Here is a 27077-nt window from a genome sequence, read left to right on the forward strand (position 1 = left end):
TGGGTTGATTTGGCGTTCTGTTTCCTTTGGTCTCTTTGTTTGCTAGTCTTTTGGCTTTTGGTTGCGCTTTTCAATACCCGTCAATACCGTGTGCTCTGAATAATCAAACAAATACTACAGAATACTCCAACAGCCGACACAGTCAACACAATGAGACAATTAAACTCGTTTATGGAACTAGGCCAGCATGTCCCCGTCGGCCTCCGCCACGACCCCCCCAGCAGGCACCCAAGGCTGCCTAGCAAGCCGGGCCAGGACTCGCTTGCTGATTGGCCCTCCCACAACGACTCCCAGCGTCTTTCGTCTCACTCGTCCTCGCACACAATACCTGCTGCACCGCCAACGTCGCCAGACGCTCGCTGCGCAACCGACGCCGACATGGCCTCGCCCGGCGCCATGGCCCTCCAGATCGTGTCGGACCTCCACCTCGAGATCCACGACGACTATGACGCATACACCATCACACCGCATGCGCCCGTCCTCGCGCTGCTGGGCGACATCGGCCTCGTCGCGCGCCACCGCGACGCCCTCGCCGCGTTCCTCGCGCGGCACCTGCGCCAGTTCGAGGCCATTCTCTTTGTGCCGGGCAACCACGAGGCGTACCACTCGTCGTGGCCGCGCACGCGCCAGATCCTGCAGCAGTTCGAGGACGAGGTGACGGCGCGCCGCGACGCCGGCGATCGCGGCCTCGGCGACCTGGTCGTCATGGACCGCCAGGCCTACCGCCTGCCGCCACCCGGCCCCGGGCCCGGCCACCACAAGGTCGTCGTCCTCGGCTGCAGCCTGTTTTCGCACGTGCCGCCGCTCGGCGCGCGGCCCGTGCAGGACGGCATGAACGACTTCCGCCTAACGGCCGGCTGGGACGTCGCCGCCCACAACGCCGCCCACCAGCGCGACCGCCAGTGGCTCAACGAGGCCGTCACCTCCATCGAGCGCCACGGCGACCCCGACCTGCGCATCGTCATCGTGTCGCACTGGAGCCCGACGGGGGATGCGCGCGCCCGCGATCCGCGGCACGGTGCCGCCCGCGACGACGCCCTCGCCAGCGCCTTTGCCACCGACCTGCTCGACGACCCGTGCTTCCGCTCGCCGCGCGTCTGCGCCTGGGCGTTTGGCCACACGCACTACAACTGCGACTTTCTTGTCGCCCGCGACGCCATTGGTGCGCCGCCCATACGCCTGCTCGCCAACCAGCGGGGCTACGCGGGCGCCGGCGCGCCCAAATTCGACCCGGCCAAGGTCCTCCTCATCGAGTAGGACGAACAATGAAGGAGGAGACGAAGACGACCACTACACGATATGATTTGTGTCAGCGAGCATTGTTTTTATTTTAACGGTTTATTTATGTCCGACATCACTCATGGAGGCTGTTCTCATAAATCTACCAGGAAGATGGACAAAGCGGTGCCTGAAGCTCCAGTCCGTCCCACTTCAGCTTTCTTCAAGCCATCAAGCTAGGCGTTTGGGAAAGTTTACCCTGTTCGTATGAACCAACCTAACTCCGACCGACCACATTAAGTCCGGTCTGTCCAAGAACGAGACGTGGATCACAGGGAGACATTACAATTTCACCTTCAAGCGTAAATTCACCTTCAAGCGTCACCTGCAGCACCATCAAAATGGCCTCGCTCCGAAACATGCGGTGGACGTTGCGTGGCCCCCGCGGCGGCGTCGACAATTTGGTGTACGGACCCGACCCTGCGACACAACCGACAGAGCTCGGCCCGGATGATGTCCGCGTCTCCATGCACGCCGCTTCGCTCAACTATCGCGACATTGCCATTGCCAAGGGCAGCCTCCCGGCCACACAGCCCACGCCCGGCACCGTGCCCGGGTCGGACGGCGCCGGTGTCGTCCACAGCGTGGGATCCAACGTCACTGCATTTCGACCCGGCGACAAGGTCCTCCCGCACATGGTGCACTCCGTCACCGGCGACGGCGTCTTGCCGCGCCTCGACAGCATCTCGGCTGGTCTCGGCCAGGCGCGGGACGGCACGCTGGCCCACGAGGCCGTCTTTGCCCAGGACAGCCTCGTGCGCATGCCCAGCAACATGTCCTTTGCCGAGGCGGCGACGCTCGGCTGCTCGGGGCTGACGGCGTGGAATGCCCTCTTTGGCCTGCGCGGCCGGGCGGTCCAGGCCGGCGATTGGGTGTTGGTGCAGGGCTCGGGCGGCGTCAGCATCGCCGCCCTGCAGTTGGCCCGTGCCGCGGGCGCGACCGTGGTGGCCACGACGGGCAAGGGAGCCGACGTGGTGGCGCGCCTGACGGCCCTCGGCGCGGCCCACGTCCTCGACTATAAGACCGACCCGCACTGGGGACCCACCGCACGCAAACTCACGCCCGACGGCCGCGGGTTTGACTTTGTTGTGGACGTTGGCGGCGCCGTGGCCACGCTCGGCCCGTCGCTCCAGGCCATCCGAACCGACGGCATCATTTCGCTGGTCGGCGTCCTCGACGCAGGAAACACCAGCGCCGACACCAAGGTCGACATGCTGGCCGCATTGTGGACCATCTGCACGGTTCGTGGTGTCGTCCTCGGCTCCAAGGCCATGTTTCGGGACATGGTCGCTTTTTGTGAACGGCACAATGTCCACCCGGCCCTGGACGACGTTGCGTTCCCTCTGGCGGACACAGTTGCCGCGTACAAGCGTGTCGAGGAGCAAAAGCACTTTTCCAAAGTCGTAATCCAAATTCGGTAGGAAGTGGTAGCAATAACTATACAAATCATCTCGCCAACACGGCCCAGGCTTGTGCTGTCGTCCATGGTAAATATTATAATGTTCTCCCCGCATCTTGCGTGTCCAGCTTCGCTCTGTCGCCCCGGTAGACATCCCAGCCAAAGCCTTGCATCGCTGCAACCACAGAGGGCGCAAGGGGTCCGCTATAGAATCGGACAATGATTTTTCGTAGTGACGAGATAAGTTTGAGCTGCACATCCACGTGTGCCAATGCCTCTCGAATGGACTGGTCGTCAAGATCGTCGTGGCTGTCATGGCCTGCATACAGCAGACTTTGGGACCCGTGGGTATAGACAAGCGTTTCCAGAATCGTGAGATTGGGACATTTCTCCCGCAAAATCGCCAGACTGCTCTGGCCATCACCTGTGAGCGCGAGTCTAAGTCTACCCAGCTGCCCTTCAACACCGACGACGCGTTCTATTGCTGGAAAGTTGATGCTCAAATGCGAGACCGCGCCTGCGTTGCCCGGCCCAATACTGTTCACAAAGGTGCACAGGAGTTGCGCTTGGTTCTGCGCCGTGCCCACCAAACGGAAATGATGCAGTCCGTACAGCACCTCGCTAGCCTCGGCGTGTACCTGTCGGTTGACGTAGAGTAGTGCAAGCCATCGGGCAGGTTTCTCCGGCGCAAATGTCTCCAATGGCCCCGGTACCGTTGAACCGTTGTTTTGAAACAAATGGAGTGGATGGCGCAGAACGAGCACGCGCCGGTAGATGCCGTTGCGAACTTCGCGGGGTATGCTAAGAAACGACGAGGTGTGCTGGAGACATGTCAGTGCGGTGTCTATGATGGATGCCATGGTGTGCTATGCGGAGCATGACCCATCTTTTTCTGATGCCCGGAGACCATGGCAAGTTAAATTGTTGTCCGAAGAGGGCGGAATTGCGGTATCAAACGTTGAGTTCTTTGTGGAAGAACGCTGCGTCAAGCGTCAAGGTCTCTGCCGACAGTGATCATTTGTATGAGCAGAGCTGATGCATAAGTCCGCTCTTTTAATGTAAATACCAATAGCGAAATAATAATAGGAACTTTGGGGTCTTCCTTGGCGGTGAATAAGAAGTATTAGTTCGCAAGATCCGTTCAGGTTGCAGCAGAAACATGTGGAATAAGTCGAAAAAATTGCAAAGTAAGACGGAAACTTTCCTCAGGTGTGAATGGAGGGAGGGGTAGGAAAGGGCGGGGTAGCGGTGCCCTGTACTGGACGGAGCGGAACGGGCCGCAATTTCCTACCGTGGAGATAGCTTCCATCCCCTCCCCTTCTTTGTACCTTTCACTGCAAGACAAGGTCACCCAGCCATACGTGCTTATGTTTGGAGACCAATATTACCTCACGTACAACCATACTCTCCAAATAGCCACAATGTCTTCTTCGACTAGGAACAATTCTGGTCTTCGACACAGAATACGCGAGCACCTGCGGATTCGGAGCAGATCTCGAAACCGGTCCAAAAACGAGGATTATGAATCTACTTCGGCTCTCGGGGCGATTGCAGCCAGGTGAGTGACATATAGCTCCCAGCCAGATATGCTGCCTTTCTGATCCGTGAAGTAGTTCGGACGCAAGTTCACAGAATGCCACCTTGACGATTGTGTCTCTGTCTTTGGAGTCCACTGCGGATCCTGCCCAGGACCGAAGCACTACCGGTGATACCACAAGTGAAAAGCAGCTCGACCGAAACACACTGCATGCGGTCCTTTACACAAGCGGCGCCAAGCAGGATCCCCTTGTCAGTGGTGAGCCACTTGGCGCTGACACCGACGTCAGCGGTGGCGACGGCGCTGATCTTTGGAGCGCGGCATATCGTGAAGCGGTGAACAGCCTTGGCGAAGACGTGAACGTTGCGATTCTCAAGGGCGACAATGTCTCGCAACTGTTCAGACAGCTCGAGGAGATGGATAAGGAGTCCTCAAAGGACTCCGCATTCGTGAGGGGTGTGAGATACTTGCGTTCCCTTCAAGTGCCGCTAGAGAATTTCAAGCTCGCGCTAGATCTAGCGGCCCCTCTGGCGAGCATCGAGCCTACTGCAGGTACCGTCGTTGGCGTCGTCCGGAGCGTAACGGCGGTGGGTCCGTTTCACGGGCGCTACATGCCTCGTTCTTTCCGCCCCATTTCGAATTTCGAGTGTTAAGAGTACTAACGCCTGCCGGCCTAGATTGCTATTAGCATGTCGACTGCCGACGCCCAGTTTGCCATGCAAATCGGGGATATGTTGGAGCAGATCTCCTACATTGACGATTGCGATACGCTTGGGCAGAAGACAAACAAGACGGATATATACAAGGTCGGTTACGAGGGCGGTGTTCATTTCCACGTAATGGTATGCAGCCTTTCTGACGTTTTGCAGGCGCTCGTGTCCGTCTATCGGAAACTCTTGGAATTCTACAGCGCCGCGTTTGAGATCCTGACCAAGAAAGGAGCGAAGCTGGTGATGAAAATGGTCTTGGAGCATGGCCGTCTGCCGAAAGTCGTCAATGACTTTTTGAAACAGGCCGACAATCTCCGACGTCTGGTTCAGAAGGCGACATGGGAGATTGTGGAAGACATTCGAGCCATGTTATATGATCAGGAAAGTATGTATTTTTATTTATTATTTATTTATTTATTTTCTTTGGTTCGATCGTCACTACCAACATAAAATTATACCTGTCGCATCTAACTATAGTCTTAGTCTCTCGGTGGCTCGACAGCGGGAAGATCAGTCGCCAAAGCCAGCAACATGCGTCTTTGCGGGATGTTTGTGCCGACCAAGCTTGCGAGCTCTTACTCAAAGACACCAAGTTCATCCGCTGGTACGCCGCCTCCGGTTCCGAGCAGTTGGCCATCGTCGGCGATATGGGACAAGGAAAGACGGTTGCTATGGCTTTTCTCATAGACGAGCTGAGTCGACGAAACGAGCGACAATTGCCGCGTCCCAAGATCTGCTACCACTATTGTAGGGATGACGAGACGGGCCAGGCTATCCATATTTTCGCTACACTTATTCTATCCCTCCTCGCACAGCTGTCCGGCTTGAAACGGGTATTCTTCGAGTGGTACAAGCGGACGGAGGTGTCCGGCATTTACGACCCGGCGAAAAACACCAAAAAACTCGAAGAGTTTCTGCACCAGACCGTACAATCGCTCGACCGTCCACTCTTCATCGTCATCGACGGCCTCGACGAGTGCGACAGAGCCTCTCGCAACACCGTTCTCGAATCGCTGAATGCTCTCTCGCAGAAAACCCCCAGTCTCAAGGTGTTGTTGTCTACGCGGCCCGAAGAGGAGATCCTCGTGCGACTCAATGAAACGGCTAGGATCTACCTGGTGTCTAATGCCGAGCGAGATCGCATAATTGTGAGAAAGCTGGTCGAGAGGCAATTGCACTTTTTGGCTAAGGACGTGAAAGACCTTGTTTCCGAGAAACTATCGCTCCTGGCACGAGGCAGCGCAATATGGACAAGGATGGTGATTGAGCTCATCGAAGTCCGTAGGATCAGAGCAATTGCCCCGATGCGGGCGTTCCTGGAGAACATCCCCCCGCCCGGGCAGCTCTCCGAGCTTTACGTCAACATATTTTCTCGGTACACGGCGAATGACCCAGACAACCAGAAACTTGCCACAACCGCTTTGGAGGTCCTTGCTGTCAGCAGACGACCGCTGAGCGTACTCGAACTCGCGTGGGCCGTCGCAATGGGTGTCTCACAGGAAGGGCTCACGACTGTGGCTGCCCTATCGCAGCAGGTTGACCATCAACGGATTCTGGGTCTGATACAGCCATTTATTTCTCATGTCGATTTCTCTGATGTCAACAAACGCCAAGTGACACTTGCACACAAGTCGGTATATGAATTTATCATATATGGATGGATTACAAGTCAGCCTGGCTTGGAAGGCCTTCCCATCCCCACGACGGCAAATGAATTGCTGATTCAACAGCGGATCGCAAGCCTTGGGGCAGCTTTGATGGATATCTGCGTTCGGTATCTTCTATTGGACGACATTGGCAGCAAAAATCTGTTCACCGACGAGCAATTGATCATTGACGAGCTCCCACAGGATTTCGACCTGTTCGGCGATAGCAATGAACCGACTGACTATGATCCGTGTTGCACCTGGGAGTCCTTTGAAGAAAACATGATCCGCTTCGATCCCATCGGCCGTGGGTTTGGCGAGTTCTTTACCTACGCTTCGTGCCACTGGCTGGACCATTATGGCACCGCAACACTTGCTCCCACGCCAGGGAAGATAGAGACATTGTGTCAAGCCGGCTCGATGCGACTGCACAATTGGATCACACAAAACTGTCGCCCTGGGTGCACCCTCAAGCCAAGATTCCCATTCGATAGCAGCCGGTACGACCCTCTTGGAATTAACGCGCTCTTTGGCTCAAAAGTCATGCTGCGGCATATGATCCAAACGGCCGACTTTGATGACGGCAACTTTTTCCCCGACACGGCTATGAGGGCTGCTGAGCAAATTATCCTGTCGGGTGACCGGTCTCGACTCAGAATACTTTTCACAGGTGGACAAGTTTGCCAACAGCTGCAGACTCTTGACTTTTTCAGACTTGTCATGAAGCTATGGGCTGCCTCCGATCGACTGGCCCAAGACTGGGACACAATATTTGACTTTGTCAGCCGCGTGTTGGATAGTATGGTCCAGGACCGTTGGGGCAACGAGCTTCTCTGCTCGGCGGCTGGCTGGGGCTGCATGCCGATACTTGAGCGGCTGATGACTGGCGCTCAGCAAAATGAAGCGCTCCGGACCGAACTGCTACGTGACTGCCATCGCGAGTATAAATTTGGCGTTGTTGGTAAAGCGGCCCATCAGTCGATTGGAGAAGCCGTCTTAGGCAACCATGTTGATGTCGTGGCATATTTATTGGGGCAGAAGGGCATTGAGGCACACCTCCGATACCGAAACTCTCGCGGCGAGAACGTTTTCCACCTGGCATCTGGCAACTGCAATCCTGCCATGTTCCGACTTTTGGTTCGCCACTTCAAAGAAGGCGTGCATCAGACAGACCACCAGCAGTGCTCGGTATTGTTACGAATCATTATGAACTCGTACTCTTGCGCTTCACGGCATGCGTATGATTCGGCACAAATACTGCTACGAGAAGCTGGTGCAGAACACGGGCTGTCCAGAGATGAGAAGCAGCGGTGTTTTCAAATGGCAGCCCAACTAGGTGATGAGGATATGTGCTCCCTTTTTCTCGGCGATGGTAGGACGACTCTTTTCTCGGCAACAACAAAGAGTGACTATGGACAGATTGTTTCGATTGAATAAATTCCCAAGACATTAGCATATGACAATTCCAATGGACAAATTTATGACTGATCTCGGGCAGGAACAAACAGATACGCGGCTGTTAGCTACGAGTGGGAGCATATGATATCAACAGGAAGAGGACAACGATATACGCATTGTCGTAGTAGGACAAGATCCTAACTTTGGACGGCGGCAAGTATTCAGCACCGCCAGCTCAATATTCCCGGTGTATCCCTTCCCGCCCGCGGAGTATAAAACGACAAGCAAATAACGATCTCGCCTACCTCCACCAAACGCATCACTGTCGCCTATGTTGATACACCATGAAATAAAAAGCAACACCTTGCCGGCTTCTTTGTGGTCTATCTGTGGCTTATCCCCGGCATCCTTATTCTATTGCTACACGTCCCTGTCCGGCACCATACCGAACATGTATTTGTTCGGCATCCTTTGATGAAACAACCTTACCAAAGAGCTTGCTGAACTCACTCCTCCCTCTGTCGGAAATATTCATCGTACCAGAGGCCCAGCCTGTTTTATCGGGAGCCAGTAAACATGAGATCGGGTTGACAATTGGAGTCGACGGCGTTACTAGCTGCCAGCGTATCGATGAAGAAATTGGCAACCGTGGTGTCTTTCTGGGATGGGAAATGACAAAAGACTGAATTACTACCTGTTTTCTAAAACACAAATCGAATTGAACGTGGTTATTGTGGCCCAATCGCATCCAAACACCATACAACCATCGCCCGCTACCAGTCCCCTGTTTTACCCAACAGATACTTAGCAAGGTCCGATTCGCTTATCAAAGACACTCCATCAGCCTCACTGAACACACCCCGGACCGTAATGCCAAATTCAGGACTTCGGTTCTCTTTCAGATTCGCGATGAACTGGTCTGGTGCGGATATGAAGAATGTCATATAGTGGATGACACCGCCGATGCTAGATGCTGACACGGCCGGACGAACGTGATAGACCTGGGAGCCGGGCAACCCTAAGAACATTTGTGGAACGCTCTCGGTTGATTCTGAAATGTGTAGAATAATAATATTGTCTCTGGCATTGACTATGGCCATATGCCATGGACCCTTCGTGCCATACCGGATCGGTGTGACGGAATATTCGCATAAAGGCATTCGATCCCAACGATGCTTTAGCCACTTTAGTTCGTCAACTTCTTTCCGGGCCTCGAATGTCTCTGCCATATGAATCAAAACTTTATTTTGAGATTCCAGTCGGAGAGAAGTGATGACAGAGTTCAGGGCATCCTTTGCACATTTCAGCCGGTGTTTGGCAGCCTTTGACTCTATAAGTCTTTTGTGACTGGATTTTTGTAGAAACCCCGAGCTGTTCATCTCGTAATATATTTGGTCTGAGAGTGGCAGATCGTCGATGCTTGCAATCATAGGAATCTCGATGGTACCATTCATGTACCGTCGAATCGCGACCAAATGGCGAGCCTCGAGACCAGTGCACAGCCGAGTTTTGCAGTGCGGTTCTGTCGACTTGTGGTCCTGGTAGAGAAGGCCGTTGAGCAGCGGACGAATTTCATCTAGGTAGTACCGCTTTGCAAGTGCGCGTAAGTCTTGACAGACGCGAGGGGATGAGAGATACCACTTATTGACAACAATGACCTCGTGACCCCATTCGAGAGCCACTGTCAGGAGTTTGTCTATGCATTCTTTTTGCCTCGCATCGGCCTTTCTGGCACGGCGTCCAGGACAAGGTATTCTTGTCGATTGTAGTACCGATTCGATTGCTGCATAGTAGGCCTCCGTCTTCTCGAGCTGTTCTCTAGCCTGACTCAACAATGGCGGTTCACCACTGGATTGCCTTCGACAAGAAGTAGGTTAGAATTAACGTTGCAGACCATGGTAATCGCACTATGTGCATACTCACCCATCCTCCCAACTGTTCATATCCGTCTCTTCTTCCATTTTGGCGATTTCTGTCCGTCGGGTGCGAGTAGTATGTTGGAAGATGACCACATTAGCAGGTGCTTGCAGAGAAAACTCGTCCTGAACGCCGACCCTTGGCAAAGGCTGTGAGCCGCTGTGGGTCAGTAGGGCTGCCTGCCAGCGGGAGATCTAAAATAGCGCACGGAATGCAAAACAAAACAGCTTTATTTTGGACCTTTCCTCTTTGGGGTGCAAGGCTTCCCTCGAAACGGGTGACTTTCAAAAGTCACCTTGGAAAGGAATAGTGGCATTGTCTCTTTGAGCGAACAGCTACTGCTCGACAAAACCTCAAAATGGTATGGACTACGTGCATTTAGGAAAGAAGGCGCGCGGCCGCCAGGGACCTGCAGATACGTATGAAAACAACTTGTGCAAGTCCTCCACCTTGTTTTCCAATTCTTCTCTCTACTATTTATTTCCCTGACACTCTCTCAATTCGATTTTCTCCCTTTCGCTCTCAATGTTCAGTTTCAACCTTCCGCCAAATATTTTGTCAATCACCTCCATTATTCGCGCCGTGTAAGCAGGCACGTCTTCATCTCTGCTTGATAGTCATACCTTCCTCTGTCCAAGCTGCCATCCCACGTGCACCCTTTTTCACAAAACAAATCGGTGTACCCCTTTTCAACACGTTTTCACTCCTACCCAACTGAATACCTGACCTTGATAATATCCTTTCTCATTTACTTACAAACAGTCCTCGAAAATGTCCAATACTCAAAATACTTCCTCCTCCAAGTCAGACGCTGTCTCGCCAGACATTGACTACGACCGCCATAGACTGGAAAACGGACAAATTCAAGATGCCGGTGTATGTCGTTCTCTATGCTTTCATTCAATGCTAATCTATTCCTGCATGAAGTGCTAACTATTCTCCAATTCCCACTCCATAGGCAACAACAGCGTCTAATGAGGCGCCGATCCCGACCACAGACGATACGACTCGAGGCCTCGAGGCGGGCACAAAACAACTGGAAGAATTGGCGGCCACGTTTGCGAACCACATAGACGATCTGGCTAAGCAAACGGTTGAGTTCCAAGATGAAGTTAATAAGACGCTCGCCGAGATTGAAAAAACGAAGGTGTAAAGATTATGGAGGGAAATAAGCGTCTGTTTGTGGGCTGAGTTTAATACCTATGTTGTTGGAGACTGGCGAGCCGGTATAAATCGGACTATCAGTGGTTTTTATTAGTATCAACCTTTTGTCCTTGCTGTACTTACAAACATTTTCCACTTGTCCTCCACACTGAAAAGGAATACTGTTGTTCATTTGTTTTTGCGGAGGTTTGTTTCTCAATATATTTTCTCACATCCGAGTCCTTTATTCATTTAAGTCATGTTATTCAATTTTTTTTTTTGCCATCAAGGATCGTAAAGGATGACATGCTGGATCGTAATGAACAATCAAAGAGGAGAGTCACCTGGAGTAATACGATACGTTATTATTGTTTTCTATTTGCGTTCGCATTACTTCATAGTTTTAAAGTACCGTCAATTTGCTGATTGGAAACTTAAATATCTGTTTCCCTTTTTAATTTTTTTTTATTTAACGAAACAAAACAAAACATGCGGTATAGTGCTTCACATTTGGAGATAGTGAATATGACAAAGGAACGAGTAGTCTCTCAAGAGCGTAGATAGGTGCAGTGCAAGATTGATATCAAAGCTAAAATATATGAAACAAAGAATGCATTGTAAGGCATCGGGGTGTACCTACGTGTGATCCATCACTATTTCATGCGGCGCTATTTACTGGTACTCAACACAGTCGTAGTATTGCGTGTGGCGCTGCGACGAATGGTGAGGCTCCCGATGGCGGCGGTGAGAAGAAGAGGAAGCCTGGTGGTGATTGGAGTGAAATTTGTGATAGGACGAGGAGTGTGAAGACGGGCTATGACGGGAAGACGAGTCACAGTGAGCATGGCCCTCTGAACGAGAAGAGTTGCTATGGGAGTGGCGTTGAGAAGAGTGGTGGCCACTTCGGTGAGACGACGTCGAAGCCTTGCGGGTGACATTGGAGCGGTGGAGACCAGGAGCTGGATCTGAGGACGGGATGGGCGCAAACGAGAGAGAAGTGGGCTGGGCGTATATACCAGAACCGGTGGTGTTGTAGTCCGTCAGAGGCTGGCCGGCGTTGTAGCTATCCTGAACACGAGGAGCAAAGTCAGTATCATAAGAAGAAAAACTGGAGGCGGGCTGAGCAGCATTGTACGTGTGGCCCGGACGCTTGGCAAAGTCTGGTTGGAAAGGCTGCGAAGCGTCGTAAGAGGTATGGTCGTGGCGCATCACAAAGTCCGTCTCGGCCAGATAATCCTCAGCAGCAGAGGCCGCCGCAATGTACGAGTCGCCAGGGCGCACGGTAAAGTCCGGGGCAAAGTTTTCCGGGAATGCAGGTTGCTGGTAGCGCCGGCGGCTGCTGCCGCTGGATTGCTTCTTCTTGAACATGCCGAACATATTGAGATGATGTGCGCTGAGAAAGTTGGGTGGTGCAGATGACTTACTTGAGTGAAAAAGGGTGACGAAGATGTCTGTTGTGAGTGGGTCAATGTTGTTTGGGTATTTTTTGGTGGTGAGATATGTATTTACAAGATGAAAAGGAGGGAAAGGAAGGAGAACAGAAGGAAAACAGTGGAGTTGAAGACGTGAGATTGGATTTATTTATACATCTCCAACCATGGTATCTGAACTTTGAGACGTGCCATTGAACAGGAATGCATGGACACCGTTGATCACCGTACATAGTGGGATGTTATTCAGAACGGCAGTGTCTTGTTGTGCTCCTTCACGGCGTGGAAAGCTCGATTGGTAATGCCAGCATTGTGTCAATTGAAATTTATGAACAAGCTTAGCTACAGCGCTGCTGGCGCCAAACTGGCTGTCCTAGGGACAGGAACCAACAAACTTGTCTGTGAACAAAGAGGCGTCGATGGGCTGCAGGCCCAATTTTAAGCGGCGTTATTATGTTTTTTGGACATGAGAGGTTATAAACTGTGTTTCTCTGTATTTTATGTACGATTCAACTGAGAGTGGAAATTTGCCCAGTCAATGTCGCTGCCTCCAGTGAAAGCAGGACTGTACAAAGGGTTGCCCCTTGTAACGTACCAATCGCGAGCACAATGGTCTCCGCCAACCACTGAGCCACTCCAGCCGGCAGCTCCCATCAGTCGGCGAGGATGTCGACCACTGGTGCGTACAGAGGAAAAAGAAGGAAATTAGACATGGTACACCGGAAGCATGCGACGACAGACTTGAAATTTGTGACCTGTTGAACGGCGTATGCAGGACACTTTACGGGCAAAGCCCAAATCATATTCGCAAAGAGCTGCAAAGGTCCCGCAAATATCCACAACCAATAAGACGTCTTGGTTTCCCGCCTCTGTCACAGGTACGTTTAGCGGTTAACGATATTAGGAAACACGAAAAGCGTGGTGCTGGAGGCGAGGTATCTTTGTTAACGCCCGGCCCAATGTGCAAGAAGTATGTTGTATCGATACTGGTAATGGTATGGCAATAGGCATAGGCACAGAGTTCACACAAAGACGGACGTGAAATTAAGATGGGTGCAAAACACTTGTGTAAACGGCAGGAGCTAAGGAGTAGGACGACCTTCGTGATCACTTCGGATCGGCCCCGCGCTAGATGCCGAGTGTCGGGCTGCTAGACGGTGTCAATCGCTCCTTCCGACAAAAGTGCTCCGATAAGTCAATTGTGAGGGTTCTACCAGAGTTTACGTCTGCTTCTTCACACTTGCTTTTCGTGGTGTTATTAATTGCGGCGAATTCCTCGGACCTTGGCGGTGTTGCCAATATCCCCTTGAGGCCGAAAATATGACTTTTTTCAGCCGCACCTTATAATTGGTCAATTAGGCTCCACATGACCAAAAGATACAAACAAATACATTACCCCACCACCTAAAAATAAGTCACACCGGTTCAGCGCCATTTCCAGCCCCTGAATTAGCCCACCGATGCCACCGCGCCCAACAGTCTCTTTTTGAATTTTGGCACAACGCAACGCCGCACTCCTGGTAACCCGTGTTAATTCGAGCCTTCTGGAGAGGTGCCCTGGCAAGTTGAGGCTCGAAAAACAACATATTACGCTTTTTTGAAGAGTAATAGACATAAAATTGTCGCTTTTGTAACCGAATCGTCGTATGATTTATAGTTACGGGCGTGTGAATGTAAGGTGTGCCCGTATGGTTTTTATGACTCCGTAAGGCGACTTATTGACCGAACTTCGTAAAGATTTACTCAAAAAGTTACTCTCGAAAGGAGCCATAATTGTTTTTTTCGTCGTTGTTATTATACCGTTGTAAAAGGTATACGTTTGAAATAGATATTTTAAATAAAAAGAAGAAAAGAAGTGTTGTTACCCACCTCGTCTTATTCTGTAAGGAGAAAGAGATTCGGCAAATAATCGCCTACCAAATTTACCCAAGTAGCCGAGGAAGGTCAAAAGCTCAACCAGAGTTCCGATCGTACACAAGACGAAAAGGGAGATTCTAGTAAGTTCTATTGTCGCCGACACGTCTTAAGACGACGAGCGACGGAACTAAGAAAACTCTGTAAAAACTCTGTAAACTTCTTTACTTATAAGGAATATATAAGAATCCTTTCGTAGGCGGTCACGTATCGTAGAATGGTCGTTTAAGTGAAAGTCTTGAGAACTTAAGTATACTTAAATTCTTACCTTTTTTATTCTTTTCCTTTATTAAGTTATACTTACGGTTACTTTATTTTAGTCTTAAGTATTTATTCTTTTATATATCGTTAACTATCGTTAATTATTAAAAACTATTAAAAACTATTATAATTATCGTTAATAATAATTAATTTAGTTTATAATTATTAAATAATAATAGTAATAATATATAAAGGAATAAGTATTTAAGGTTAAAATAAAGTGACCGTAAGTATAATTTAGTAAAAGAAAAGAATTAAAAAGGTAAGAATTTAAATATACTTAAGTTCTTAAAACTTTCACTTAAACGACTATTCTACGATACGTAACCGTTTACGAAAGGATTCTTATATATTCCTTTTAAGTAAAGAAGTTTATAAAGTTTTTATAAAGTTTTCTTAGTTCCGTCGTTCGTCGTTTTAAAACGCGTCGACGATAATGAAACTTACTAGAATCTCCCTTTTCGTTTTATATATAATCGGAACTTTAGTTAAACTTTTAACCTTTTTTAGTTACTTAAGTAAATTTAGTAAGTAATTACTTACCGAATCTTTTTTTTTATAAGATAGTTATATTAATTTATAATAATTAACGATAGTTAACGATAGTTAACGGTAGTTTTTAATAGTTATAATAGTTTTTAATAATTAACGATAGTTAACGATAGTTATAATAGTTTTTAATAGTTTTTAATAGTTAACAATAATTAACGATAGTTAATAATAATTATAATAGTTTTCGATAGTTAACGATAATTAACGATAATTAGTAATAGTTATATTAGTTTATAATAATTAACGATAATTAACGATAATTAACGGTACTTTTTAATAGTTATAATAGTTAATAATAATTAACGATAGTTTTTAATAATTAACGATAGTTAATAATAGTTATATTAGTTTATAATAATTAACGATAATTAACGATAGTTAACGGTAGTTTTCGATAGTTATAATAGTTTTTAATAGTTAGTAATAGTTTTTAATAGTTTTTAATAGTTAACGGTAGTTTTTAATAGTTATAATAGTTTTTAATAGTTAACGATAGTTTTTAATAGTTAGTAATAGTTTTTAATAGTTTTTAATAGTTTTTAATAGTTAGTAATAGTTTTTAATAGTTTTAAATAATTAACGGTAGTTTTTAATAATTATAATAGTTTTTAATAATTAACGATAATCTTTAATAATTAATAATAGTTAACGATAATTAACGGTAGTTTTTAATAATTATAATAGTTTTTAATAATTAGTAATAGTTTTTAATAGTTTTTAATAATTAATAATAATTAACGATAGTTTTTAATAATTAACGATAATTAAAAATAGTTATATTAATTTATAATAGTTAACAATAATTAACGATAATTAACGGTAGTTTTCGATAATTATAATAGTTTTTAATAATTAATAATAGTTTTTAATAGTTTTTAATAATTAATAATAGTTTTTAATAGTTTTTAATAATTAACGGTAGTTTTCGATAATTATAATAGTTTTTAATAATTAACGATAATTTTTAATAATTAACGATAATTAACGATAATTAACGGTAATTTTCGATAGTTATAATAATTTTTAATAATTAATAATAATTTTTAATAATTAACGATAGTTAATAATAGTTATATTAATTTATAATAATTAACGATACTTAACGATAATTAACAGTAGTTTTCGATAATTATAATAGTTTTAAATAATTAACGATAGTTTTTAATAGTTTTTAATAGTTAACGGTAGTTATAATAATTTTTAATAGTTTTTAATAGTTTTTAATAGTTAACGATAATTAACGATAGTTAACGATAATTAACGGTAGTTTTCGATAGTTATAATAGTTTTTAATAGTTAATAATAGTTTTTAATAGTTTTTAATAATCAACGATAATTAATAATAATTATATTAGTTTATAATAATTAACGATAGTTAACGATAATTAACGGTAGTTTTCAAGAGTTATAATAGTTTTTAATAATTAATAATAATTTTTAATAGTTTTTAATAATTAGTAATAATTTTTAATAGTTTTTAATAATTAACGGTAGTTTTCGATAGTTATAATAGTTTTTAATAATTAACGATAGTTTTCGATAATTAACGATACTTAACGATAATTAACGATAATTAACGGTAGTTTTCGATAAGTATAATAGTTTTTAATAGTTAGTTATAGTTTTTAATAATTAGTAATAGTTTTTAATAGTTTTTAATAGTTAACGATAGTTAACGGTAGTTTTCGATAATTATAATAGTTTTTAATAATTAAAGATAATTTTCGATAATTAATAATAATTAACGATAATTATAATAATTTTTAATAGTATTTAATAGTTTTTAATAATTAACGATAATTAACAATAGTTAACGATAGTTAATAATAATTATATTAGTTTATAATAATTAACGATAGTTAACGATAGTTAACGGTAGTTTTCGATAATTATAATAGTTTTTAATAATTAACGATAATTTTCGATAATTAACGATACTTAACGATAATTAACGATAATTAACGGTAGTTTTCAATAAGTATAATAGTTTTTAATAGTTAGTAATAGTTTTTAATAGTTTTTAATAGTTAACGATAGTTAACGGTAGTTTTTAATAGTTATAATAATTTTTAATAGTTAAGGATAATTTTCGATAATTAATAATAATTAACGATAATTATAATAATTTTTAATAGTATTTAATAGTTTTTAATAGTTAACGATAATTAACGATAGTTAACGATAGTTAATAATAGTTATATTAGTTTATAATAATTAACGATAGTTAACGATAATTAACGGTAGTTTTCGATAGTTATAATAGTTTTTAATAGTTAATAATAGTTTTTAATAGTTTTTAATAATTAACGATAATTAATAATAATTATATTAGTTTATAATAATTAACGATAGTTAATAATAGTTTTTAATAATTAACGGTAGTTTTTAATAGTTATAATACTTTTTAATAATTAACGATAATTTTCAATAGTTAACGATAATTAACGATAATTAACGGTAGTTTTTAATAATTATAATAGTTTTTAATAATTAATAATAGTTTTTAATAATTAACGATAATTAACGATAATTAACAGTAGTTTTCAATAGTTATAATAGTTTTTAATAGTTAATAATAGTTTTTAATAGTTTTTAATAGTTAACGATAGTTAATAATAATTATATTAATTTATAATAATTAACGATAGTTAACGATAATTAACGGTAGTTTTCAATAATTATAATAATTTTTAATAGTTAAAAATAATTTTTAATAATTAACGATAGTTTTTAATAATTAACGATAATTAATAATAATTATATTAATTTATAATAATTAACGATAATTAACGATAGTTAACGGTAGTTTTCGATAATTATAATAGTTTTAAATAATTAACGATAGTTTTTAATAGTTTTTAATAATTAACGGTAGTTATAATAGTTTTTAATAATTAATAATAATTTTTAATAATTAACGATAATTAACGATAATTAACGGTAGTTTTCGATAGTTATAATAGTTTTTAATAGTTAATAATAGTTTTTAATAATTAACGATAATTAATAATAATTATAATAATTTTTAATAGTTTTTAATAGTTTTTAATAGTTAATAATAATTAACGATAATTAACGATAGTTAATAATAGTTATATTAGTTTATAATAGTTAACGATAGTTAACGATAATTAACGGTAGTTTTCGATAGTTATAATAGTTTTTAATAGTTAATAATAGTTTTTAATAGTTTTTAATAATTAACGATAATTAATAATAATTATATTAGTTTATAATAATTAACGATAGTTAATAATAGTTAACGGTAGTTTTCGAAAGTTATAATAGTTTTTAATAGTTAATAATAGTTTTTAATAGTTTTTAATAATTAACGGTTATTTTCGATAGTTATAATAGTTTTTAATAATTAATAATAGTTTTTAATAGTTTTTAATAGTTAACGATAATTAACGATAGTTAATAATAGTTATATTAATTTATAATAGTTAACGATAGTTAACGATAGTTAACTATCGTTTTCGATAGTTATAATAGTTTTTAATAATTAACGATAATTAACGATAGTTATAATAGTTTTTAATAGTTTTTAATAGTTAACGATAGTTAACGATAGTTAATAATAATTATTATAATTTTCGATAGTTAACGATAGTTAACGGTAGTTTTCGATAATTATAATAGTTTTTAATAGTTAACGATAGTTTTTAATAGTTAACGATAGTTTTTAATTATTAACGATAGTTAGTGATAGTTATAATAGTATATAATAGTTAACGATAGTTTATAATAGTTTTTAATAGTAAACGATAATTAACGATAATTATAATAGTTTTTAATAGTTTATTTAACCTATATTCTTCTTCGGTACTTTATTTACTTTTTTTTATTTATTATAAAGATGTCCTTTTCCTTTATCCTTTTCCTGTCCTTTTCCTGTCCTCTTTCTATCCTCTTCCTATCCTTTTCCCGTCCTCTTCCTATCCTCTTCTTATCCTTTTCCTAGTCTTTTCTTAACCTTCTTTTTAACCTTTTCCTGTCCTTTTTCTAACCTTTTCTTATCCTTTTTCTATCCTTTTCCTAGTCTTTTCCTAGTCTTTTCCCGGTCTTTTCTTGTCCTTTTCCTAGTCTTTTCTTGTCCTTTTCCTAGTCTTTTCCTGTCCTCTTCCTATCCTTTTCCTGTCCTTTTCCTGTCTTTTTCCTATCCTCTTCTTATCCTCTTTTTATCCTCTTTCTATCCTCTTCCTATCCTCTTCCTATCCTCTTCCTCTCCTTTTCCTAGTCTTTTCCTGTCCTCTTCCTAGTCTTTTCCTAGTCTTTTCTTATCCTTTTCCTATCCTTTTCTTATCCTTTTTATTAAATACACCCTACCCTTCTACTTATTTATTAATATACCTTTTTAAAGACTTAGTATTACCGATATTAAAACTTTAAGTGGTTTTAATTTAATACTCGGGATATACGAAAACGTATTAATAATCTTATATAGTACGTATAAATATATACTTTAACTAAATAAACTAAAAATTCACGTACGAAAGAAACATTCTAACATTTACGATAACTAAAACTTTCGAAGCGTCGAAAAGTTTATTTATAAACACGACTTTCTACCAACTAAAGAGATAAAACAACGTTACCTAAATTTTAAGAATAACTATCCACACCAAAAAAACGTAAATAAAGAAAGACCTAATACTAACAACCAGAGTGTCTGTAACATACTAGACCGACGGTTACCTGTTAATATCGGAGAGAAATACGACTTAAATAGTCACGAGAAGTTGTCGATAATAATAATAAAGGCGTTTCTTTAAACTCTAAGTTCGACGACCTATACTTCTTTTTTCTTCGTAACACTATACCACGGAACACCGACACTATAAAGGAATAAGTACCTAGGGCTAAAATAGGGTGACCGTAAGTATAACTCAGTAAAGGAAAAGAATATAAAAGATAAGAATTTAAGTATACTTAAGTTCTCAAGACTTCGCTTAGGCGACCATTCTACGATACGTGGCCGCCTACGAAAGGATTCTTATATATTCCTTTTAAGTGGAGAAGATTACAGAGTTTTTACAGAGTTTTCTTAGTTCCGTCGCTCGTCGTTTTAAGGCGCGTCGGCGACAATGGAACGTGTTAGAATCTTCCTTTTCGCTTTATGTACGATCGGAACTTTGATTGAGCTTTTAACCTCCTCGGTTACTTGGGTAAGTCTGATAGGCGATTACTTGCCGAATCTCTTTCTCTTTACAACTTTTTATAATAACGAACTATAAACTCGAGTTATACCCGTACTACCGTTAATTAAACGTCGTATTAAACAACCTTAATTATCCGGCGTCGGTACTACGACCTTACTAAAGTTAAAAGTAGTCTATTAATATAAATTCGTTCCGGTTATATCGGTCTTCGGGTCTACCTTTTTAAAAATAAAAGACGGTAGATTTACCGGAGTACTAATACGATGTCGGAGAAAAGACCGTAACCTACGTCTTTTTAAATTATACCGACACCCCGTCCCGACTACTCGATTAACCCTACACCACTAACGAACTACACCGACGGTTACACTCCGGACTAATAGTTAAACCCCTTCTCCGGTAGTTTATCCGGAGCGATAGACTACCGGAGTACCGGTTAACCCGAGAGTTAAAGTAAACATCGGTACCGGACTAACCACCCCACCCCCCTCCCTCCTCTCTCTCTCTCTCTTTTAAATTATTTATCTTATTTGATTATGTTACTATATAACGGTACTTATAAAGGGCCGTTGTATATACCCGACACACGGAAAGTGTTTACACGTAGTACTGTGGTAGTTTTTTTTTTATAAGGGCTCTGCTTAGTTAGACGTTAATAGCCAGGACTGGTTAAGAAAGGCGAATAATAATAATAATAATATAATAAACAGATCTTTACACCGATAACCTTTTAATTACGTTAACGGACGAGTCTATTTTATCCACTATTAAAGAGAGCGAGATCACTAATCCATCACCGTGAAAACAGATCGGCGAGACAACCATTTATATCTCGTAATATGTCTTGGGTGGTGTAGGAGCACTTATAATTAGTGACTTTGGCCAAGCCCGTATAAGTCGTGTTCACTGGCAAGGCCATACCCATCCAATACCACGCGCCCGAAGTCATCCTCAATATACCGTAGGGGGCACCCGTCGACATATGGAGTGCAAGAATACTAGTAAGTACGGTCCCTTAATATATCTAGTCGTGTTTCAGCTACTTTCCTCTCAGTTAATACGTGTAGTGTAGGCCTGGACATTACTCGAACCGAAGACCCTCTTTCATAGGTATAACACAAAGTCGTCCCTCGAGCACAACGATACACATCACTTGGCCGCCATAACTGCAACGCCGGGGCCGCCATCCAAGGAGTTTCGAGACCGGAGCGAGGCGTCCGCCAAGTACTGGGACGAGTAGGGCAACTTACAGGGGCTAGTACCTCTGCCGCCAAACACAGCTCGCGGACTTGGTCACCACGCTAGAGGGAGATCAAAAAGCGTTGTTTGTCGATTTCCTCGAGTGCTGTCTAACTTGGTTGCCTGAGGAACGACTCACTGCCGATGAGACCTATTTTCATTCGTGGCTGCGATCGTACGATGAGAATGGTGGCAAGGAATCATAGGCTGGTACTGGCTTCGTGAACGAGAAACATCACACCTCTGCCACAAACTAAGGGGGCAAGCGGCAGTGCCATACGCTTACTCATCTCTTCTCCCGTTGTCATACCGTATATAGTCGTTGTATTAGTTACGGCCTTCCGAGTGTAAGGTCAAAATAGACCACATTTTCAAGTGCTTTTGTCAGTTTTGGTTGAGCATGTGCAATTAATTCTCCGTCATGTTGCAGTCACTCTATTGGCATTAAATTTGATGGGTTGCTCGTGTATATTGTGTGGCCGCAAAAATAGCCTACTCTCTCTGTGAGCAAAAGTCCTACTAAAAGAGTGCTCGTCAAGCCCGAGCCATATCCTCTGCTTTCGAGTACCTCCCGGCCGCTGTCTTCTTTCCTACGTAGCCCCTTGCCAATGCTTCTATTTCTGTCCAATCGAGCTGCGACGTTCCCATAACTCTACCGTCCTCTTTTAATGTCGATAATACTTCGCCAATTTGGGTCGCCTTGGACGACGGGCGTGCTGCGGAAGATGTCGACAAGCCGCTTCTCATTTTCGACTTTGGCGACTGTGATGCGCGCGAGAAGGTTTGTTGTGCCCTTTACGTTTACGACGTCGACTTCCTTGTAGGTCCAATTCTAGAGCCCTTGTGAAATATGATTTTGTTATGGTAGTTTCAGAATGTTACTAATCGAAAACTTTATAAATATCTGTCTGTGACGCGGTAGTTGATTTGAAAAAGAAACTCTTATTCTGTTGGTCGGCGGCACCATGAAACCCCTTCAAACCAAACGCACATACAGGGGATGATGCACTTTGTATGTCGGCGTATGCCACAAGAGCCACGCCAACTGACCTGTTCGAATCGACCCATCTACAACGTTCCAAAAAAAAAGAAAAAGAAAAATGGACAATCAGGGACTCGAACCCTGGACCTCCCGCAGGTTGGCATATGCGCATGGTGCGATGCTAAGCGGGCGCTATACCACCTAAGCCAATTGCCCGGTACTAGACCGGCTATTAGTCGTTGTTGTGAGGGGCCAACGAAAATTCTTTAAATACGAAGTATTAGGCGCCAAAATATGACTTTGTCAGCCCCACATGAGCTGGGTCTAGCCCAGCTTTTGACCCATCTACAGCGCGTATAAGAAGTCACTCTGGCTTGAGCCCTTTGCCAGCCAAATAATCTTCCACGATGTTAACGAGCAGGTAACAGTGACCAATATGTCTCACATACACCATATTAAGTTTGGTGGCATAATGTATTACTGCCGGGTACAAGACGGTAGACGATAAAATTTTGTCTCATGGTGTGGTGATATTGGTTGTCGACGTGTTCGACACGGCAAAGGAAAGTATGGGGCCGCAACACCTGCCCCGTGTGGGCTTTTTCCTCCGTACAACCGTGTTCCAGCAATTGACTTATTATTCCGGCCGTTAACAACCGGTCGTCGATAACTTGGCACCGACAGACGACGGTCCGCTCCTACCACTGCAGACACACCCGACTGCAGGCGCGCCATGCTTGGCCATCAATGCCTTAATTTTGCACAAGCACGTCGTTGCTGCATCCATTCTACACTTACTTTTGCCCCATAGTTATGAACACAGCTAGTATATCAATTCATTCGTTTCGCACCTACAACAGATCAATGTCCTTACAAATGCATGAAAATCCACGCAGCTTAATCCTCCAGCCGGTAAACCAGCTTCTCGGCCCTGACTTTTCCCTGCTGTAGCCTGGCCAGCCCGTCGGTAATTCCTTCTAGGCCGCCCTTTTCAACGCGGTATGTATGCGGCTTGACCAGACCGGCTGCCACCAGCTGTTCCGTCAGTACACAGAACATCTTGGCAAAGGCCGCGTCCTCGGCGTTTGCCGGCAGCGTCTGGGAGCCAAACCGGAATGCCTTGCCCAGTCCAGTGTACATGAGCGTAAATGTGCTCTGGACGTCGCCGCGGGGGCAGGTCGCTGTTAGGATGCTGCCATACTTGGGCGTCTGTTGAGTGGTGTCCGTCGACAAAGCGTCGGCGCAAATCTGCGCCGACTGCGCCACACTCACGGTGTCCCAGGCATGGTACAGTTTGTTGTTGGTCAGCTCCCGGACCGTCTTGCCCGCGTCAGCATCGTGGTAGTCCACCACGTGGCTGGCGCCGAGGCTCTTGACGTAGTCAAAGTTGGCCGGCGAGCACGTCGTAATCACAGTATAGCCGGCGCGACGGGCAAACTGGATGCCCAGGGCCCCTGTTGCCGTGCTGCCACCGTAGATGAGGACCGGTGTGTCTCGGGCGGGCGGGTTGGCGGCCGTTTGGATGTCGGGCAGCTCGAGGTGCAGCGCCTTTTGGAACAGGCCTTGGCCGACGGTTATGGCCCCTAACGCAATCGTCGACGCGCCTTCGAATCCCAGCTCACCCGCTGCGTCAGGGAGCCGCATCTGAAAATCGGCCAACACCACAGCGTACTCGGCAAAGACCCCGCCGTCCGGGTTCACAGAGTTGGACCCGTGGCCCGTGCCGTACACCCGGTCACCAACCTTCCAGTTTTTGCCGGGGGCGGCCCCGTCGCCCACCGCCACAACCACGCCGGCGTAGTCGCAGCCGACGATGCAGCCCGGTTTGCCACGACCGCCGGTCACGCCGCGCCAGTCCGTCGGGTTCAGCGCCACGGCGACCGTCTTGATCAGAAGCTGGTCGTTCTGCGGTGTGGGCACTTTGCGGTGGCTGTCGACAATGGCGCCTTTGGACGAGCCGTCAATGACGAGCGCCTTCATTGTGGTCGGTAGATTCGCTGCCATTGTGTATGTTCGATGTCGTATCGTATGTTGCCGCTGTGTTGTTGTTTTTAAGGTCTGTGCTGCCCCTGCGACTGTTCAAGGGTACACCTTTTGTTGTCTTGTCGCTTCGACCGTATCGCACATTTCTTAAAACGTTTTTCCGGAAAGCATTACAAACAATGCCCAGTTGTCCAACATCCTAGTGCATAAATCGAAAAACATTCGGCCTTAACGCAATCACGGTAATTAACGCCGGCCATTTGACAATCACGCGATTATTAATGTTTCTTGTAAGTAGTATCTTTTTCGCTGCTCCTGTGACTGTTCGAGGATACGTCATCGCTGTAATCCACTCATCTCACCTGACTACAAGCATTGCAAATGCGATTTATAACTCTCCCGTACGTAAATGAGAAGAAGCAGAGTTTTGGTTTTTCTTGCTTCCATTTCATCGAGAACAGTTTATTTAAACCCTTTTTATATTTCTTCATCCACCTCGTCTTATCCATCCTCATCAAGTGCTATCGATATCCTCTGGGCCCCACCTCACACTCCGCTCAAATAGAATTTGTCGGGCTCTGGATTGCCCGTGGAGTTTTCAGCCCCTAACGGCTTGGCCAGAGCTCCCATGATTCATTTTAAAGCATGGCCACGGCTACAAGGCCGGGGACGGTGAGGTTTGCCGACGGTGAGGACCAGTGACGGTGAGGCACGAGATGGACTGTTGCCAATAGGCGGCGTCGTGTATGATCTCGTGAGAGGAAAATGGACAGGAAGCAAATGAAATAAAGGACTGCCCCGAGCCGCGGTCGTACCGTCCCTCCTCGTTTAACAGCCGTCGTCGCGCCTTTCTTTTCCCGAACTGATTTATTCTTCTGCCACACCCATCCCCCCACCCTCCTGGAACCATGGGGCCTGTAAGATCTCCGCTGCCGTGGGCCGTTGCGCCGGGTCGCACTGCAAAATGCGGCGTACAAGCCGTTTGGTCGCGCGGGCTTCCTCGTCCGACACATCTGGCGCCAGCCGGTCAAACAACTGCTCCATTGTTTGCAGTTCCTCTGGGTGCGCGTCCTCGGGCCGCCGGATCGGTTTCCCCTCGGCCACGCAAAGGTTGAAAAGAGTCCGTTGCCCGCTGTCATTCACAGAAAAGTACCGCGAGGACCGTGTCCAGCGCGCCCACGCGGCGTCGCTCAGCGGTCCCAGGAGCGACACCATCTGGAGGAGGTGCTCGTCGTTTTTTTCCTCTTCCGTCTGGCGCGGCATCCACGGGAGGCAAAACAGCTGCTGGCCCGTGACGAGCTCAAACACGAGGCAGCCCACAGCCCAAACATCGAGCGCAAGGCCGTCGAGACCATTGGTCGGTGTCTTTAGGATCAGCTCGGGCGCACGCAGCCCTTTCGGCGAGACAATCTTGGCAGGTGGGTGCGCCGCAAGGTACGCTGGGTCGACGGTCAGCAGTCCGTGTCTCGATTTCAATATGAGAGAGTCTCGGAGGAGGAGTGAGAAAGTGAGGGAGTGTGGAAGACGTACCTCCACCCAGGTCTGACAACTTGAGAGACAAGCCAGGACCAGCGTCGGCCCAATCCGCCATCGGCTGGGGAACAAACAGCTGCTTCGGCGCCCAAGGATCCACCTTGCCATCCAACCTCGTGAGGGGTGCGGAGAGCTTGGGAAGGCGCATTGGAGGATGCACATGGGCAGGCCGCTGGAGCTCGTCGTCGGTGCAGCGATCGAGCCTGTCTTTCAACGTGAACAAGAAGTTGCCCGGCTGTACGTCACCGTGGGCCATGCCGTGGGCATGCACAAAAGCGAGCGCCTCGAGCGCACCGCGCACAATCTGCCTGGCCATCCAGAACGGATACCGGACTTTCATGTGCCTGGTCCGCGGCACAAACTGCGGTAGGTTCTCCACCATGTCGTGCACACCCGGCCCCATGGGCTCAAACACGAGGCAAGCATGCGTGCCGTTGGGACCCGTCGCCACAAATGTGCCGAGCAGCTTCGTGACGTGTCGGTCCAGGACCGCAGCGTTCGACACCGACGCCAAATGCTTGTAGAGCATCACTTCGGGCAGGCCCTCTGCCGGCCCAGCATGCGCGACGACAACCTTGATCGCGACAATGCTGTGCTCGGCGCCGTCCGGCTTGGTCAAATCACGCGCAAGCCACACCGTCGAGAACGACCCGTATCCCAGCTTGCGGAGGACTTTGTACTGCCCGTCACCCAAGACATTGCCGACTTCAACCGGGTGGTAGCTGCCTGGGCGGTAGTCCCCACCCCACTCGCATGCCGGTCCAGCCATGCCGAAGCGATTGCCGTCCGGCGTTGCGGAGCCGGAGGGGGGCGTTGGAGGCCGAGACGTGCCCATTGTCCTTGAGAGTTGGCGATTTGAATGTAAAGTGTTACCACGAGCGTATTGGTTACAACGTCGAGCGTAGCCTTGCTATGTTGTCATTTTTTTGACGTCACTATGGTGGTGGTTTTATTTGCAGGTAGACGTCAACTTTAGGTTCGGCCTTAACGTAA

At 45.4% G+C, this 27077-nt stretch overlaps 9 protein-coding genes and 1 non-coding gene across 10 annotated transcripts; 4 read left to right on the plus strand and 6 right to left on the minus strand.

Annotated features, from left to right (window-relative positions):
* Positions 1 to 150: 150 nt before the first annotated feature.
* SPSK_01814 (Ser/Thr protein phosphatase superfamily) lies at positions 151 to 1257 on the plus strand (the record flags this gene model as incomplete). Its single annotated transcript, XM_016728716.1, has 1 exon — positions 151 to 1257. One exon carries the CDS (start codon positions 151 to 153, stop codon positions 1255 to 1257), a length of 1107 nt encoding a protein of 368 aa, XP_016589922.1.
* Positions 1258 to 1619: 362 nt separating this feature from the next.
* SPSK_01823 (zinc-type alcohol dehydrogenase-like protein) lies at positions 1620 to 2699 on the plus strand (the record flags this gene model as incomplete). The annotated part of the gene is made up of 1 exon (XM_016728723.1): positions 1620 to 2699. One exon carries the CDS (start codon positions 1620 to 1622, stop codon positions 2697 to 2699), a length of 1080 nt encoding a protein of 359 aa, XP_016589923.1.
* Positions 2700 to 2772: 73 nt separating this feature from the next.
* SPSK_01931 (uncharacterized protein) lies at positions 2773 to 3537 on the minus strand (the record flags this gene model as incomplete). Its single annotated transcript, XM_016728829.1, has 1 exon — positions 2773 to 3537. One exon carries the CDS (start codon positions 3535 to 3537, stop codon positions 2773 to 2775), a length of 765 nt encoding a protein of 254 aa, XP_016589924.1.
* Positions 3538 to 4098: 561 nt separating this feature from the next.
* Positions 4099 to 8007, plus strand: SPSK_01385 (uncharacterized protein; the record flags this gene model as incomplete). Its single annotated transcript, XM_016728300.1, has 4 exons — positions 4099 to 4235; positions 4291 to 4801; positions 4892 to 5309; positions 5408 to 8007. 4 exons carry the CDS (start codon positions 4099 to 4101, stop codon positions 8005 to 8007), a joined length of 3666 nt encoding a protein of 1221 aa, XP_016589925.1.
* Positions 8008 to 8741: 734 nt separating this feature from the next.
* On the minus strand, positions 8742 to 9929 carry SPSK_01793 (uncharacterized protein; the record flags this gene model as incomplete). Its single annotated transcript, XM_016728695.1, has 2 exons — positions 8742 to 9825; positions 9892 to 9929. The coding sequence occupies 2 exons, from the start codon at positions 9927 to 9929 to the stop codon at positions 8742 to 8744; spliced, it is 1122 nt and encodes a 373-aa protein (XP_016589926.1).
* A 727-nt stretch (positions 9930 to 10656) lies between these two features.
* SPSK_02044 (uncharacterized protein) lies at positions 10657 to 11038 on the plus strand (the record flags this gene model as incomplete). Its single annotated transcript, XM_016728940.1, has 2 exons — positions 10657 to 10761; positions 10844 to 11038. The coding sequence occupies 2 exons, from the start codon at positions 10657 to 10659 to the stop codon at positions 11036 to 11038; spliced, it is 300 nt and encodes a 99-aa protein (XP_016589927.1).
* A 662-nt stretch (positions 11039 to 11700) lies between these two features.
* SPSK_01950 (uncharacterized protein) lies at positions 11701 to 12405 on the minus strand (the record flags this gene model as incomplete). The annotated part of the gene is made up of 1 exon (XM_016728848.1): positions 11701 to 12405. The coding sequence occupies one exon, from the start codon at positions 12403 to 12405 to the stop codon at positions 11701 to 11703; it is 705 nt and encodes a 234-aa protein (XP_016589928.1).
* A 10282-nt stretch (positions 12406 to 22687) lies between these two features.
* SPSK_11238 lies at positions 22688 to 22784 on the minus strand. The gene has a single exon. It is a non-coding gene; the product is annotated as a tRNA-Ala (tRNA).
* A 681-nt stretch (positions 22785 to 23465) lies between these two features.
* On the minus strand, positions 23466 to 24572 carry SPSK_01815 (protein TOXD; the record flags this gene model as incomplete). Its single annotated transcript, XM_016728717.1, has 1 exon — positions 23466 to 24572. The coding sequence occupies one exon, from the start codon at positions 24570 to 24572 to the stop codon at positions 23466 to 23468; it is 1107 nt and encodes a 368-aa protein (XP_016589929.1).
* Positions 24573 to 25418: 846 nt separating this feature from the next.
* Positions 25419 to 26919, minus strand: SPSK_01697 (non-specific serine/threonineeeee protein kinase; the record flags this gene model as incomplete). Its single annotated transcript, XM_016728604.1, has 2 exons — positions 25419 to 25990; positions 26082 to 26919. 2 exons carry the CDS (start codon positions 26917 to 26919, stop codon positions 25419 to 25421), a joined length of 1410 nt encoding a protein of 469 aa, XP_016589930.1.
* Positions 26920 to 27077: the final 158 nt, after the last annotated feature.

This window comes from Sporothrix schenckii (genome assembly GCF_000961545.1).
Source record: "Sporothrix schenckii 1099-18 chromosome Unknown Cont42, whole genome shotgun sequence".
NCBI classification, from domain to species: Eukaryota; Fungi; Ascomycota; class Sordariomycetes; order Ophiostomatales; family Ophiostomataceae; genus Sporothrix; species Sporothrix schenckii.